The following is a 17,489-nucleotide window of genomic DNA, read 5'->3' as shown; positions in this document are numbered from 1 at the left end:
AAGTGGTTTAGCTTTAATTAGTGCGTCACCGCATCACTGACAGGTTATTATGATAATGGGAAAGCTGGCATTTTGGGTAATATATTTTTATAGTCAACCTATTTATTTCTAAAAATGTTGGCTGATTATGAATCTTGATTTTTTTAATAATTGTGTTAATCATTAGTCTCATGGCAAAGTGGAGTTGGCGGCTGGCCTGATGAAACAATGACAATAGCCAAACACATCTTTTAATTATACACGTTATATTTCATTTTCTAAGGTGATTTTTCTCCTCGTTACTTTTATCTTGAACATTGAGATATTCATGCAAAAACATAAGTTAGACAAGTGGTACACTAAAGTATGTACACCAACTTAATCAAATTCTTATAACTATGAAAACTAACAACCTTGGTCGTGAATAGACGCTTCAGTTAATTTTTTATACTGCTTCAATTCAATAATTAAGAAAATAAGTTTAAAAGGTTGCTGAAGTGTTTTTCATTCTGAATTCTGCGAGAAGTTTTTCGAAAGCCTTTTCATTTGATAGGAATTCATTCAGGGATTATTAATTATAGTATTATAATTCTGGTATAATTGGTCTAAAAACCACACGGCTCATACACTCATGGAAAAATGATTCGTGCACTTGTCTCATTCTCACCCAATATATATATATATATATATATATATATATATATATATATATATATATATATAAATTATACAATTTTTATACAATTTTTCTGCTACCGAATGTAAATAGTTTCTACCGCGAATTAAAAGTGAAAAAAACTCTATTTTGAGAGCGATTATACTAACATCATTTTCCATCATTTTTAGCTTCCCATCCCTTGAAACAACCCTTCAAAACGAAGTTGGGTTGATCAACTTGATTTGCTCGAAAGGTAAAGTTTCTAAATATGTGACAACTTGGGTGTTAGAACTAGCAACTTGGAAAACAATCAAAGGACTCGAATGGGTACTTGTCCCTTTATTATTTTACACAAAAGATTGTTAGTTATAAGTAGTAACCAAAGATATTTAACTATATCATATCGCCATCTCACTTAATTTGGATTAAGAAATATTGTTTGAACAAAATTTACTATAAGAAAGTTTTTGTTTGTATGTACACATAATAATAATTCCAAGAAAATGACCTCAACAGTAAAGGGATCATAATCAAAACTGTATTCTCGCCAGTTTGAATCATAATAATATCGTGTTACTAAATAACTGGAAAAAATTAGGCCAATTTTTTCTAACCTTGGGGAAAACGTCTAAATTTGTTCCTACACTATCTGAAGTTGCTTAACTTTAAGCTCATTATACTTTTAGTGCGTTCATATCCTTGGTGTTAACAAATTACATCATATTTTGTTTGGCTATTAATGGAATTTCAGCGTAAAATAGATAAATTTCACGCATCCAAATTTCTAGAAAGAGATCTAAATTTACCCATATTATAGTTTAAAATTACCTTCACGTTAAAACTCCATTAATAGTTAAAGGAATATTTTTTTTTTCCGTCTAATATCGAGATAATTCAAAACTATAGTCTTACGTACTTGAACTGTAATGATATCTTGGCTATTGCTATTTGCAACTTAGTTGGACCTTTGTTCTATCCAAAATTGCTTAATTTCAACTTCCGCTACACTTTTAAGTCCATTCATATCCTTTGTCACAAGAAAATGGTTTCGTATTTTTTGTTGTTATTAATGGATCTCTAACGCGATATAGGTAATTTAACACGTCTAAATCCTTCTAGAACAAGGTCCAAATTTACCCATCAACTACTGTTTATGATTTAAAATTACCTTCATGTTTACTCTATTAATGTTTAAGGGATTGTTTTTTATTTTTTCCTAATATCGAGATAATATTACAGTAAAAATTTATCCAGGATTAGTACAGCAAATTTGACCTCCCTTCCGAAATAAACGGGACGGTATACACCTCACCCTTAAAACAGAGTTGGACTACATCAAACAATTGGACTTCAAATAAAAGGCCCAAATTCCATCATTTCTGTTAAAAAAAAAGAAAAAGCCCTAAAACTCAGCCCAGTTCACCAAACCAAAACCGAATTCTGCAAATCCCCGTTCTCATTCGATCCGATCAAAAGTTTCAATCTTCAATTCTCTCCTTTATCAAGGTACATTCTTTTCTCCTTAATTCCAATCCAATTTCAATCAATTTTACGGTAAATACTGTTCTTAATCATAATTAAATTTACCCCTTTTTTAAAGAATATTCTAATTTTTTGGTGCTTTTTTGGTAGAGATCAGAAAGATGGATAGTGAAATTAAGAATATCAAGAAGTGGAACATAATGTATCCAATTTATATAAATTCAAAGAAGACAATAGCTGAAGGAAGGAGAATTTGCGTGACAAAAGCATGTGAAAACCCTACTGTTACCGAGATTAGTGATTGCTGCAACTACCTCAAAATCCCTTGTGCTATCGAGGTTTGTTTCTTCGTCGATCTTTCGCTTGTTTCATTGTTTATATAATTTGTATGATTATGTGTATCGGTATATTTATGTTTTATTGGGATGTGTGATAATCTCATCTAAAAGGTTAAGCTGTTAGAGAGTGCATGTTTTTATTTATTGAATTATGTCTTCGACGTGTTTGAGTGTATAATTGGTTGTACGTAGATAATTAGGAAACAGAAGATATATATGTAACAATCACTCAACTATGCCTTGATCCTAAGATAGTTGGGTTGGTGATATGAATCTTCTGTATTTATCTGCCCTAAGCAGACTTATTTTATTGGATTACTAAAATAATTCATCTTTTAAGGCCGCATTTCTACACAAACATACAGACACATAACCAGACCAATATGACTGGCAAATACCAGAACGAATGTAAGTGTAATAATAACAACAGTCTTAATTGCAACTAGTATAATACTTCATAATCACTTATATGAATTATTTGGTTTTTTTGTTACAAGTTTTCAACTTTTTTTCATTAGGGCAACAGAAGACAGAGTGGGGGGGATGTTCAGGGAATGGAGTTTAAATAACAGCTGGAATTAACTGACTCTAACTTAGTTTACCAAATCCCCCGAACCCCAGTAAAGGCGTTCATCACCGGATGGTTGGTTGGGTGAAAATTTACTCGTGGAAGCAAATTTCTGAATAAATATAGCATTTTCATTGTTTAAAAACAAAGTGTTCTTGTTACTTATGAGAAAGAAGTTAATTGTGGTGATATGTCGAGCACCCTTGGTCCTATAAGGATGAGACGTGCCATTAAGAAAAAAAAAAGATGGCAATTGTATATTGTTTTTATTAATGTTTTCTAAACTTTTGAATCAGTGAACTTATAAGTATGAGAAAGAATTTGTTTGTAATTATATTCCTGATCTGTTGTAACAGCTTGATAAGGCATATCCGCGAGATTTTATGCAAAGAGGAAGAGTGAGAGTTTTGTTGAAGCAGGAAGATGGAACCCTTTACAATCCTGCCATTTCTTCCCGTAGGTTCTTTTTTAGCCATTGTTCTGTCCTCTTATCTTGTTAAAAACTTTGGCAAAGCATTATAGTTTCACAACATGTTGAGTAACTTCATACTTTTTTTTGAGCTTTCTTTAAGCTTTAACAATCTGCTTGTTTGTTTGACATGGAATGAGTAGTCGGTTTTCTATGCTCTTAAATTGTGGAAGAAAGTCCTATGGATAAAAAAGCAATTTTAAACATTTATGATAATTGGGAAGTGAACATCATTAATCTATGGCCTAAAAGTGTTCTATATACCATTCTTGTGAAGCTATAGCCACCATTCACAATTGATGTTATCTTTGGCAACTCTATATAGAAAGTCGTAGACTATGATTTTGTAGGAGGGTCTTGGAAACATCTTGAATAGGAGTATATGCTTTCTCTGCCAGGTGTTCATTAAGGATAGAAATTTGGAGTTGGGATGTATTCACTTTCTATAAGGCCCTCGTTGGGAAATGGTTATCAAGATTTGGTTGATGGATTCCTTTCTTCTATAGAGGAGGAAAGTTGGAATAGAAATGGTTCTTTTTCCAGGTTAAGTTTTTTCTTTTATTACAAGAAAAATAGTGAGGAATGTCATTCGTATACACCAAGTTTTTACAAACGCAAACAGAAGAAATTAGATCCTCAGTAGGATTGGTTTTCCTTTGCATGAGGATAAACATGGCTGTGAAGGGTATCTGTGGGAAGCCGTATTGTGAGAAGTCCATATAAGTAGGAGGATGAACAAAAGTGTGTTGTGAGTGTATATCAGGATTTGTGTCATTGGATTTCCATGAAATTGAGGATAGTAAACAGGGTCTAGTTTCAGTAAAATTGCTAATGTATCAATACTTAACTAAAGGACAAGCTCAATCAGTCTATGACAACTTAGCATCATAGTTTTTCCCCTTCAGAGAATGGAGACGGTGGTTTCGATGTCTTTGTTCGGCAGAAAACGCTGGATTAACTAGAAACTATGCTGCAAGTATTGGTATGTGATACGAGAAGTGGAAGTGGGGAAATAGAGGTGTATTCGAACCTCAAATAGATAAGGGCATGTTTAATTCATTTCAAACCTACTGCAGAATCGAGAAATGAAATCTTCTCTGACAAAGCTCTACGAGATACGTCTGCGCTATTTGAGATTTTATTGATCTTTTCTACTGCAGTTTGGGTATTTATGCTATTGCACACATCAGCAGGATAACAATTGTTGGACGGTTTTTCCCTGCCAGAAAATGGGAAATGCTTAATTTTTGGCTTAAGATTCTAAATTGGATGTGAAGGAGCTTCTGTGATACTGGGGTAATTCGGGTCTCAAGCATTTAAAGTATTTCAATGTGAAAACATGAGAAATATATAATAACCTTTTATCCTAAGGGAGTATCCTAGCAACTCCTACTTGTATAAAATATTTTTGGATGGATTCAATTGAGAGCCACATGCACTTCTTGTACATGTTCTTTTTCTTTCTTTCTTTTTTCCTTGATATCAACTCGGTTTTTTATTCATGAAACTTTTTGGCTTATCTAAAATAATTGACATCCTCTAGTTATGTGAGGCATTGTGCACGTATGGAGGTTGTTTTCAATTATGACAGATGTCATTGTGTTTTGAAAGAAATCAAGTAACGTTACTAGCACGGTTGTGCTCGTCAGAAAAAGTACATGTGATACAGCCAGCTTTGATTGATGTTTGTGGTATTTGAGGATATTTCCTTGTTTTTTCTAGTTCTGTTCCTGTAATTTGGTTTTGTGAAAGCTTATTTGAACCAGCTTTAATACTTCTGGGGTTGTATATTGCAGGGAAACAACTGATGATCCATGTTGCAGAGTTGGTCCGGAGACATCCTAATAGGACTAAGAAGCAGGAGCCTGCATCCTCTTCTGCAGCTGGTTCTTCAAAATCTGGGAAGGGGGGTAAAAAGAAGAGATAGTTTCAGGAGGCAATGTTTCAATTTCTTCGGACCGTTTGGAGATCTTAGATTTGTTTTTTCTCGGAATAGTGTTGTTCTTTCTTCTCGACTTGATTTTGCGAGATGTTGCAAAGTAAGAAGAAGGGACGGATGAGCTATCCAAGAATGTATCAAATGTACTTGTACCATCGATTGAGAATTTGGGACATTTTTGTTGTTTTTTTGGCCGAACTTAGCCTTTTGGTGATTGTTAATATTTGCGCTAGATTACAACTACGGTATCATCCCAAATTAGTTGGGGAAGACGATATGCGTCAATCTGATGATTTGAGTGTTCATTATCCATTCTCTATCTTGGCCTAGTGGTTTAAGCAACGTCGAGGTCTATTTTCTTTATATGCTTTGTGACGAGGACTACGACCTTTGGATTTTCAATAGTGGTGCATTTAATTCTTTAACACATATTTCTTGAACTGTAAAGTTGCAAATTGAAATCTTTAAGGGCCTTTTTTGGATGAGCAAATTGATTCTATGTATTCAAATTCATAGGATTAAAAACATACTCCAAAGAAGTGCAAACAAAATACATATTCGGTTTCCCTGGAATTCTTATGGCCAGGCTATCCAAGCAAGTTTTTAGCACAGTTTTACAAAGTTTATCCCCTACATTCCGGCACCAAATCTATGACCAAAATGACATACATTTGTTATATTTTTACAAATACAGCTTTATACGACATTTAAAAGGAAGAAAAAGAAAAGAACAAACAAGACAACCATCTATGACCAAAATGAAATGCATTTATTATATTTTTACAAATACAGCTTTATACGACCTTCAAAAGGAAGGGGGGAAAAAAGCACAAACAAGACAACCGTGTATATATGATGTTGTCGGCGACCACAGGCGCACAAATAAACCAGCTGTGGATCAATATAAACGAAATGAATTGGGTAATCACATCCAAGTAATCTAACTGTGAATAGAGGAAAAGCTGAGATCAGAATCCTGGACCCAACACGTTCCTTGTTAAAGACAACCCAACAGGATAAGACCTGTGAATCCTCATTTTGCTAGCAACTGGACCTTTAGCAGAATTGTCACTAAGAAATTTTCCTTCTGTATCAGTAACCGATTTTGGTGGCACACTTGATTCATTAGATTCAGCAATGAACTCAAGCCCCTGAATTATAATAAATCGTTTGATTAGACCTTGTGAACCATTGAATGGACAACCAAACCCAGTTAATTAGGTTCGACAGAGTCAATGTACCTTCACCCAGTTTTCCTTGGGAGTCACCTTTGAATGCTCTATCAGCTTAGCCTCGATGCCCTTTCCGGAATTCCAATTGCCAAAATAAGAATACATGTTTACATTTTGAACAAATAGGAACAATGAAGGGCAAATGGAATATTTTCCCACAAAGAAAGAGACAGCAAAACTGCAGTTCTATTTTAATGCATAGCCAGCAAAAAGTAGGAGTAACAAACATCAAAAATTTCCAAGAGATCGTGTTTTTATTACAACCAATAACATCTGATATCATGCAAAGACGCCAAAGTTTTTCTTAGCAGCAGCATAATTACATGTCTTTATGGTTTAGGTCAATTACAAAGTCCTTTCGAGTAATCTAATAGGATAATTCGCCAAGCACCAAAGGAGAAAGTCAATGGTCGGCAGAATGGAAAAGACACAGTGATAACCAGAGATCACAACAGTAATCGGAAATGCAAACACTGATTCAAAATGCGATAGAAACATGCAAGCAAGCATTCAAAACGCAATGGAGAAAAGACAAGAAAAGCCTCAAGATGCTCCTTGTTTTCCTTGTGGGAGGAAGAAAGAGAACAAAGAGGAAGAACAACAATAGTCAAAAGGCTTTCATATATGAACACAAAAAATACCTGAATAACTTTAGGATTTTGATCATCCTTAATGCCCCCAGCAACTTGGCACAAGTACCACAAACCAGAATTAGTCACATCCTGTGGGGTGGGGAAAAATAAACAAGCACAACTTGTAAAGCAACTGCAATAACGATAGACAGAGCATAGGAAAAGGGGCAAATAGCATGTTACAAACACATTCAGATATTCACCTGGTTACTCTCAAGAAGCTCAATCTTCCCTTCCTGCCAAATTTAAGCAACAACTGAAAAATTACAAAATGACTTGCCAGCAGATTTTTTGCTAGCACTACCATATTGATACAATTTGTCAAGCAATGTACTTACCAGTCCAGACACCATCTCATAGATTAAGTTTATATCAAAACCAATTTGATTCAGATTAGCCTTAACGTCACTCACCTGCATAAAGAAACATCTGATGTTGAGCATTGACAAACAAAGTCTCCTCGTGCCTCGATACATAAAATCTATTACTAAGATATTCACGCAAGTTGCCGGTGATAGTTAATCTGTGATCTCTATTTTGACATACAACCAACAAAGTTCAGGTCTTATGGCAAGTTTCTCCCAGTAATTTTCTGTTATACGTCTCTCAAGTTTTACAAAGGAGTTGATTCTTACCTCATTCCCCTCAAAAAAAATTCTTCACTACAACCGAGAGAGAACCTAATATCTTTTTACCTTTGGCATGTTGGTGAGAAAACAGGAATTACGCAAAACTACTTTACCCATAAGATGAAAGAATCCATCCTAATACTTCAACGTTAAAAGGAGAATGGGAAGAAATGCTGTTCTCCTTACATCATTAGTAATAAGTTTTGATGTCTCAATTTGCTCATCTAGCTTCCAGTCTAAGTTTTCCAGCCTCTTCGTCAGATTTCTTTTTGTAGACTACAAAAGAAATAGAAGTGAAAGAAGAATGAGAACAGCTGTTAGCATATATAACACAGATCATCCACGAAATTGTTGACAAATCCTTGACTCACAGCCAATGCCTCAGATATATTCTCCAACTGCTTAGACACAGATGCAACAGCATTCGCCATATTATGCTTTGTGACATACATTACATCAGAAAATGACCAACCCTGTGGAAGATTAGCAAGAGCACATGTGATTTATAACAACTATATAAAGAATGTAACAAAACTCAAAAATAAATCCTTGGGGTGCCAATAGATACAAACTGCAGCAGTGAATACTTGCCTTCCACTTCATGTAACAATATCCCATCGCCCCAACTGCCGCAGCTGGAAGAATGTAAGAAGCATAGCTCCCTAAAAAAACAAAGGCCCATAACCATGTCAGCTCTATTTCAACTGGATCGTCCATAAAGGACAAGTAGGGTATTTATATTCCTAGTATTCTAGCCCCAACTGGGGCAGGTGTGCTCTTTGGTACGTGATAAAAGAGCAATATTGAAGAAAAGGAAACAAAAATGTAAGGAAATATTCCTCTTGACTAAGGAAGACTACAAACAAACAGGGCCTAAAGAACGTCCACTTTTCATGTTGAAAACAGGAACCGTAGTTTCATAATTCAAAACTTAACCATCAGGGTACATTTAAGAAGTTACAGATCACCATTCTAGAGAATTCAGCATTTGCAGTAAGATGGGTAACACAATTTAAAATGAACATAAAAAGACAAAAACATACCACTGGAGGAAGAATCCTTATAAATAGTAATTGGATTTGATATGCTCATCTCCCGAATGTCCTGTGCTAATTGTCGAATCTGAAGGCAATATCAGAACCAAGAAAGGCTTGGATGAGGTAACAAAGTGGAGCTATATAAGAAACATGCTAGTACTTGTTAATTGTAACATTACATTAACATATAGCACTGCCCCTTCTTTCTTTTTTAGATAAGTAACATACATAGAGGATTCACATCGCCGAACCATAGTGATTGATTGAAGTATCATTTAAGAGGAGCTCTATGATATCAAAGAAGTTCGGCAGGCCTCAAAATTTCAACATCATGGAAGACCAGGCAAAAAGTTTTTGCATATTCCATTTATTATCAGTAAAATTTTTGCGAATTCTAAATCAAACAACAACTCCAAGCTTTGCATTTGCTTCCAGAAGAAGGCTACCAATTCAGTAAAAGAAACTTTCCATCAAGTATCAACCATATTGGCTCCATCTTATAAAGTGCAAATCAGGAGTTGTTTGAGTGTGACAAGAAAAAGAAAGAAGTAATCAAACTACAGCTAGTGAATTCAGAACTAAAATTACGTTCTATCTATGTTTCGCACACAATGAACTCTGAAGTGAAGAGAACATATAACTGCCATGCACATTAACAAGCAGAAATCAAGTTCTTTGGTGAAGCATATTTTGTAAGAATAATGCTTCAAAGCTGTTGACTGTATTGACCACTGACCAGCTCGTTTAAAAGCTTAAGTCATTAGAAGTAAGACTTTTTCATTTAGTTATTTATTTATCAAGGTTACCACTATGCCCTCTATTCTGATTGTTTTTCTTGAATATTTTATTTGCTGATGGATGGAGGTCAAACCCAGGACGTCTGCGTACTATGCTACCATCTTGAATTGTGTGACTGCCTTATTAAAAGCTTAAACTATTACAAAGAGGAATCTTTTCTTTATTAGTATTATTTATTTCAGGTCAACAAAAATAATATGCTCTTCTATTTCGAGGAACGAAGATGGTACCAACAAGTTTCGAAGTATACTTTATGCTAAAAGCTTTTGACATGGCTAAATGGCTTTCCGTGAATCATGTGATTAGTTCCCCCCCCCCCCCCACGACTAAATCTGAAGTAACACATTACATAATGTGTTGAATAAAATTGTATGTTTCTTCTCTTTATCTTGTTTTATATGCTTTACCTTCAAAACATCTGATGAATCTACTTCGATAAGCACAAGATCAATGTAACAAAACCATAAATGTATACCTGAGCTGCTAGAAGAGCAGTATCATATCTACCAGGTGATGTCTCAGCCGCATTCACTCCATTTATCACCTCCTGAAGTTGTGAGATAAGATCAGATAATCTTCCACTCTTCAATATGACTGACCCAGTCAAACCTACACCACAACCAAATTTGTCACGTCCCAAAAAGAACCTATACCATTTGAAGGAACTATTAACTCCGATCAAAAACTGCGACAAAAATTTGAAGATGCTAATAATCTAAGACTGCTTTTCTTCCCCAACATCCAATATTATATCGAGTCGTAATGAAATTTCTGCTCTATGGTACAATTAGAGGTAACTCCTCTAGAAAATGTAAAGGTTGGATATAACGGAGGGTTTGGATAGCTTAACGACCAATGTAATACTCAAAGATGTAGCCTAGTGGTCAATAAAGTGGGAGGAGAACCACGAGATCTCAGGTTCAAATCTCACCGGACGCAAAAACAGTAGGTGATTATCTTTTGTTAATCAGCAGCTGAGCAATAAGCTAGTAGTTAATTGTGGTTAATTTTAATGTAATATTAAACTAAAGTTAGTTAGTTGATAGTTGAGTAAGTCGGTCAGGTTGTTATAAATAGTAGTCGACTCTGTACAGTTGCTAAGTTTTTCAGAAATGCATGTAGCTTTTCTCTGATTTCCTCCTTTCAGATTGTTCTTCTTAGCTTTGATTTCCATATCCATGGCAGCTAACATTGTATCAGAGCCACCGGTTGAAATCTAAGCTAATTTGCGAGCAAATCTCGTCTTATGTGTTACTTCGATTCTGCAATTGAGTGCTGAATTGAGCTAGAGTAACCTTCGATTGAAGCTAGGGTTTGTGAGCTACTTACTTTAAAGCTATTTCTCAGTCAACAATGGCGATTGGAGATGAACAACTCAACAATACTACTCCCGTTCACACTGCCACAACTTCAACTACTGGCAATTTCACGGCTGGAATTACTACATTTCCCACCATCGATCGCAACCACCCTTTGTACCGCAACCAACAGATACACCAGGTAGTTCTCTGATTACTCTTCAACTTACTGGATCAAACAATTATGCCTTGTGGAGTCGTGCAATGAGAATTGGCTTGCTAGGTAAAAGTAAACTAGGTTTTGTCGATGGCAGATTTCCTAAGTTTAAATTTGAGCTTCATGATCTATGGGAGAAAGTTAATGCTATAGTTCTCTCATGGATAATGAATGTTGTGAGACCAGGGTTGTTGAATAGTGTCTTGTATGCGTCTAGTGCTCATAAAGTTTGGGAGGATTTGAAAGACAGGTTTGATAAAGTAAATGGTTCGAGAATCCTGTATTTGCACAGAGAAGACACTGACCCAAGGGACTATGACTATAACTGACTACTTCTCAAGGCTTAGAGAGTTGTGGGATGAGTTTGATGCCCCCATGCCTTGTCCCGACTGTCCTTGTCATGAATCTAAACAGTATGCTCAACACTTTGAGTATCAAAGACTTCTTCAATTTCTCACTAGGTTGAATAAGTTTTACTCTCAATCAAGGAGTCAGATCATGATGACGTCTCCTCTCCCTAGTATAAACAAAGCCTATTCCTTATTAGTAGATCAGGAAAGTCAAAGAAACCTCACAAGCACAACACAAGTTGCTCAGGTTACTGAGGCTTTGGAGAGTACAACCCTGTATAGCAGTAAGAATGTGAGTAATGCTGGAAATTATAAATCCAAAAAGAGCCAAGTTCAGTGTGAATACTGTCACTATAAGGGACATACAAAAGAAAATTGTTACAAATTGATTGGATATCCTCCTGACTTCAAGGCCAAAAGAAAAGGAGTTAGTCCTGGACAATATGCCAATTATGCAGGCAATGCAAAAATTACATGTGCAGAGATATGTAATATGGCTACCAATGTGACACCTACTGTCAATCAACAATCTAGAGGAAGTGGATCATCTAACTCAGGTACAGCACAACAAATGAGCCAGCCTGCTCTCTTCCAGCAGATGCTACATCTAGCTCCTGTTTTCACTCCTGAGCAATATCAACAAATTGTTCATCTACTTTCTAAAGGGAGCTCAGAAGGATCAGACAAAGTTGTTGCATCAGGTATTCTAAATCATGCGAATGCTTTTGTCTCAATGTGTCAATAGTAAGTGGATAGTTGACACTGGGGCTTCAAACCACATGACTTCAAGTTTAGAGATGTTGCATACTCACAGACCACTTCCAAACACAGAAGCAAACAAAGTACATTTGCCTACTGGAAATGTTGTGCCAGTGTCACACACAGGTTGCACTTATGTATTAAGTAACCAGGAGATTTCTAATGTTCTGTACATTCCTGACTTTAAGTTCAACTTATTGTCAGTCTCAAAACTCACTAAGGAGCTCAAGTGTATGGTTGGATTCTTCCTTGACTTCTGTATTTTTCAGGACCTCTTCAGTGGTCAGGTGATGCGGATTGATAGAGAAGAACATGGGTTGTACATTCTGCAAGGAGGCACCTCAAAACAAGATCTACTTCAGGCAACAAATAAGTGTGTTAACACAGTAAATACTATGTCAGTTTCTTCGCGTACTTCTGTTTCTAGCCCCTTGTAGCATAAAAGGTTAGGACATGCCCCTTTAGATATAATAAAGAGAGTAGAAGCACTAAGCAGACTCACAACAGTTGATCCTCATCATTGCATTGTCTGTTCTGTAGCCAAACAAACCAAGTTGCCCTTCCAGCTAAGCAGTACCACTAAAAAATTCGTGTTTGAACTAGTTCACTATGATATATGGGGACTTTATAGAGTGCCCACACATGATGGTAAGAAATATTTTGTCACCATAGTTGATGACTATACAAGGTATACTTGGGTCTTCTTACTACACTCTAAGTCAGATGCTATTGTAGTCCTAAGAGATTTTCTTAATCAAGCAAAAAATGTCTTCTCTACGACTGTAAAAGTTCTAAGAACTGATAATGGAAGTGAATTTTTCAGTACTGAGTTTAAGAGTCTGTTATCTAGTCTTGATATTTTACATCAAAGCACATATGTTTATACACCCCAACAGAATGAGATGGCAGAAAGGAAACACAGAACCATCTTGGAAATAACTAGATCACTCAAATTTCAGGCTACTGTACCTTTAAGATTTTGGGGAGAATGTGTTGCTACATCAGTATACTTACTAAATCGACTGCCTTCTAAGGTTGTTGGATACAAATCACCATTTGAGATATTGTGTTTGCACCCTCCTTCATTGTCTCATCTCAGAGTTTTTGGCTGCTTATGTTATGCCACCAGTCCTCAAGTGCTGGATAAGTTCTCTACCTGTTGTGTTCTTAAGATACTCCTCCACTCAAAAGAGGTATTTGTTGTACACTTTGCATTCAAGAACATTCATAGTCAACACGAATGTTGTGTTTCAAGAGGATATTTTCCCCTTCAAGCATGCAACAGCTACTGGAAGTCCTGTATTTCCTATCCTAGATTTGTTATCTCCTACTCTGAGCTACATCACTTCTCCTTCCCAGCAACACAAGCAACATAAGTGTCTATTGACACTAGTTCAAATCAGTTGTCTGCAGACTCTTCTCAGGGAGCTCCTCACTCTACAACAGACTCAGAAGAAGCTACTTCTATAACTCCTTCTGTTGTTAGTCAATTACCTAATGTCAGTCATAATACACCTGTGTTTCCTCAACAAGTTGATGAGCTTCCTGCAGAACACAGAAGATCATCTAGACCAAGCAAGCCATCTCTGTGGCTACAAGACTATGTCACTATTTCTAAAGGCTCTAAATGCAGTTATCCTATATCTTCTTATGTGGATTACTCTCATGTCACTCCATCCTATAAGCAAGCACTTGCAGCCTATTCAGTTCTTTCAGAACCAACTTCCTTCACAGAAGCTGCAGTTAATCCTAAATGGATAGCAGCAATGAAGTTGGAAATTGCAGCCTTAGAGGATAATCACACTTGGAGTATTGTAGATTTGCCACCTGGGAAGACTCCTATTGGTTGCAGGTGGGTTTACAGAATTAAGTACAAAGCATCTAGTGAAGTAGAGAGGTTCAAAGCCAGGCTAGTGGCAAAAGGTTATAGCTAGAAGGAAGGCTTGGACTATGGAGAAACTTTCTCCCTTGTGGCGAAGATAGTGACTATTAGGTCTGTTATTGCCTTGGCAGCCTCAACACAGTGGTTGATTTTTCAAATGGATGTCCACAATACCTTTCTCAATGGAGATCTTACTAAAGAAGTCTATATGCAATTACCTGAGGGGTTTGCTAGACAGAGGGAGACACATAGGAAGGTCTGCAAACTACATAAGTCCCTTTATGGGCTTAAGAAGGCACCTAGACTGTGGAATATGAAGTTGACAGAAGCTCTACTCCACATGGGCTTTCAACAAAGTCACTATGATTACTCATTGTTTACAAAGAAGGCTGAGGATGATATAGTTGTCATATTGGTACATGTTGATGATCTTCTGATCACTGAGAACAACCAACAGCTATTATGTAGTACTAGATCAGACCTCAAGAAGAGATGATCACTGGGAACAACCAACAGCTATTATGTAGTACTAGATCAGACCTCAAGAAGAGATTCCAAATGAAGGATCTAGGAGAACTTAAGTTCTTCTTAGGGATTGAGTTTGCAAGGTCCAAGAAAGGAATCCTTATGTGTCAAAGAAAATATGCCCTAGCGTTAATTTCTGAGTCAGGTTTGAGTGGTGCAAAACCAGCTGGAACACCACTAGAGCTGAATCAGAAGTTAACTTCAGTGGAGTATGATAGCTGCTTCAAGAATGACAACACTCAGGTAGATGAAGTTCTTAACAATTTTGGTGCTTATCAAAAGCTCATTGGAAGATTGTTGTATCTCACTATGACAAGACCTAATATTGCATTTGTAGTTCGGGTTCTTAGTCAGTATATGCATTGTCCTAAAAGCTCTCACATGGAAGCAGCACTAAGAGTAGCAAAGTACATAAAAGAGGCTCCTGGACTGGGGTTGTTCTTGCCTTCCGAATCTTCAAATCAATTAAGTGCCTATTGTGACTCAGATTGGGGGGCATGTATACAAACTAGGAAATCAGTCACAGGGTATTTGGTAAAGTTTGGAAGTGCATTGATATCCTGGAAATCCAAAAAGCAGAGTACTATATCCAGAAGTTCTGCAAAAGCTGAGTTTAGGAGCATGGCATCATATGCAGCAGAAGTCACCTGGCTAGTAGAGGACTGTTTAGTGAACTTGGTGTCAACGTTGAACCCCCTATAACTCTGACATGTGATAGTAAAGCAACAATCCAAATTGCAGCAAATCCAATCTTCCATGAGAGGACAAAACACATTGACATAGATTGCCACTTTGTGAGAGAGAAGCTGAGTCAAGGTCTGCTAAAAATTGAGTATGTTAACACTGAAGAGTGAAGATCAACTAGTAGATATACTTACCAAAGGTTTGGGAAAAGCTCAACATGATCATCTGCTGAATAAGCTAGGGTTGAAGAACTTGTATCAACCATCAGCTTGAGGGGAGTGTTAATCAGCAGCTGAGCAATAAGCTAGTAGTTAACTGTGGTTAATTTTAATGTAATATTAAACTAGAGTTAGAGAGTTAGTTAGTTGACAATTAAGTAAGTCGGTTAGGTTGTTATAAATAGTAGTCGACTCTGTACAGTTGCTAAGTTTTTCAGAAATGCATGTAGCTTTTCTCTGATTTCCTCCTTTCAGATTGTTCTTCTTAGCTTTGATTTCCATATCCATGGCAGCTAACATTGTATCAGAGCCACCGGTTGAAATCTAAGCTAATTTGCGAGCAAATCTCGTCTTATGTGTTACTTCGATTAGTAGGGGTGCGGCAAACTGGCCCAAAGACCACTGTCATAAAAAAGAAAACACTAGATAATCATCTTCCCATCTGCCTAAGCATGAGTTACCCAATACCGGATGAAATAGGTCGAAATGCATGCAAGTTGGCCGGAGGCTACCATAATAAAGAAAATTATCTGAGTACTCAATTAACTCAATTGAGCAGAATGAATATAGAAAATTCATATAGTCCACCTTAACTATGAACAAAGCGTAGTTGCTTGATTGATTTTCTATTAGATCAAGGTTCCAAGTTATCAGCTGAATTAAGCTTATTTCATCAAGCTTCAGAACCAAAACGAATCTCTCTCTTTTTTCCTCCTTTCAATTGACTACTAGAATAAAGCAACTATAATTGGAATATAAAGATATAAAGTTACGAACTTTATATGTTTTTGGAGAAATTACCTGCGCCGACGAGTATCAGTACTTTAGAAGTGGCGACGCCGGTTTGCATCGCCATGTTTCGGTGTGGTGGCGCTGCCGGCGGTGGAGCGAATTTGTTGAATTTTCAATATCTCCGGCGAACTTTAGACCTTTTATTTAACGCCTGCCTTAATTTGGAAAGTTGCGTGTTATGCGATGGCTTAATTACACAAATTTACTTTTGTCTGAACCCAATTTTACAGTTTACAGTTGGTTGATGAAAGTAAAGAGAATTAACTGTTGACTGGTGGTCCACTTTACCCTTTGACTTATGTACTTTTCTTTTATGTTATGTATCTAACGATCTACCTTATGCTTCTAATTAATTCGAATTCTCGTCGAAAAATCTCACTTTTAGAAGATGAAGTCCACGGTTTGAATCAAATGAGCTTAACACAATCCAAACCTATCCGAAACTTACCGAGCCCCTCGGGATCCCGTTCGAATATACTAACAAGTCTCATCACATAATACGAATTTATTCAAGGCCTCAAATCATGCATAACAACATCAAAATCACGAATCACACCTCAAATCAAATTTAATAGGGTTTTGAAAATTTTCCTTATTACTGTTCATTAGATGCTTTGAGACCCAAAATAGAAATCATATGTTCTATCATTGTTCGTCATTGTTTCATTGAGAAAATTCGAATTCATTGCGTTCGTTATCGATTTTCATTCTGAATTTCTTCATTATCTGAGATTAAATCACTGATTTGAGTGCTGATTGATCTACGAATTAATATTAAATTATTAATACAACAGCATATAAATTACTGCATTTATTAATTTTCATTTTGCGATAAAAATGAACGCACACTTTAGCTATAAACTAAAATCCACTTAAAATTATTTTCTTAGCATTTGAATATTCAGCTACATACCATATAACGTTACACAAGTAGGACTAATAATTTAATAATATTTCAGCATAATTATTCTTTTTGTTTACGTGGTTAATAGGATACAATAAC

At 36.2% G+C, this 17,489-nt stretch overlaps 2 protein-coding genes across 3 annotated transcripts; one reads left to right on the top strand and one right to left on the bottom strand.

Annotated features, from left to right (window-relative positions):
• The first annotated feature begins 1,990 nt into the window (after positions 1-1,990).
• Positions 1,991-5,857, top strand: LOC107814099 (signal recognition particle 19 kDa protein-like). Of its 2 annotated transcripts, none has more exons than XM_016639433.2 (4): positions 1,991-2,143; positions 2,270-2,457; positions 3,382-3,481; positions 5,291-5,857. In XM_016639433.2, exons 2-4 carry the CDS (start codon positions 2,281-2,283, stop codon positions 5,419-5,421), a joined length of 408 nt encoding a protein of 135 aa, XP_016494919.1. In that variant the 5' UTR covers positions 1,991-2,143; positions 2,270-2,280; the 3' UTR covers positions 5,422-5,857. The 2 variants fall into 2 exon arrangements, with proteins under 2 accessions (XP_016494919.1, XP_016494934.1); XM_016639448.2 differs by having other exon boundaries at positions 2,038-2,143; positions 2,277-2,457.
• Positions 5,858-5,946: 89 nt separating this feature from the next.
• LOC107814121 (uncharacterized) lies at positions 5,947-16,667 on the bottom strand. Its single transcript, XM_016639453.2, has 11 exons — positions 16,496-16,667; positions 10,237-10,370; positions 8,970-9,048; positions 8,518-8,588; positions 8,298-8,399; positions 8,113-8,202; positions 7,636-7,710; positions 7,501-7,533; positions 7,307-7,387; positions 6,675-6,734; positions 5,947-6,584 (listed from the first exon to the last, which is right to left on the bottom strand). The coding sequence occupies exons 1-11, from the start codon at positions 16,548-16,550 to the stop codon at positions 6,402-6,404; spliced, it is 963 nt and encodes a 320-aa protein (XP_016494939.1). The 5' UTR covers positions 16,551-16,667; the 3' UTR covers positions 5,947-6,401.
• Between the last annotated feature and the right edge of the window lie 822 nt (positions 16,668-17,489).

This window comes from Nicotiana tabacum, chromosome 23, assembly GCF_000715075.1.
Source record: "Nicotiana tabacum cultivar K326 chromosome 23, ASM71507v2, whole genome shotgun sequence".
NCBI lineage: Eukaryota > Viridiplantae > Streptophyta > Magnoliopsida > Solanales > Solanaceae > Nicotiana > Nicotiana tabacum.
Note: the sequence above shows the minus strand (reverse complement) of the source record. Positions and strands in the feature narration are given on the sequence as shown.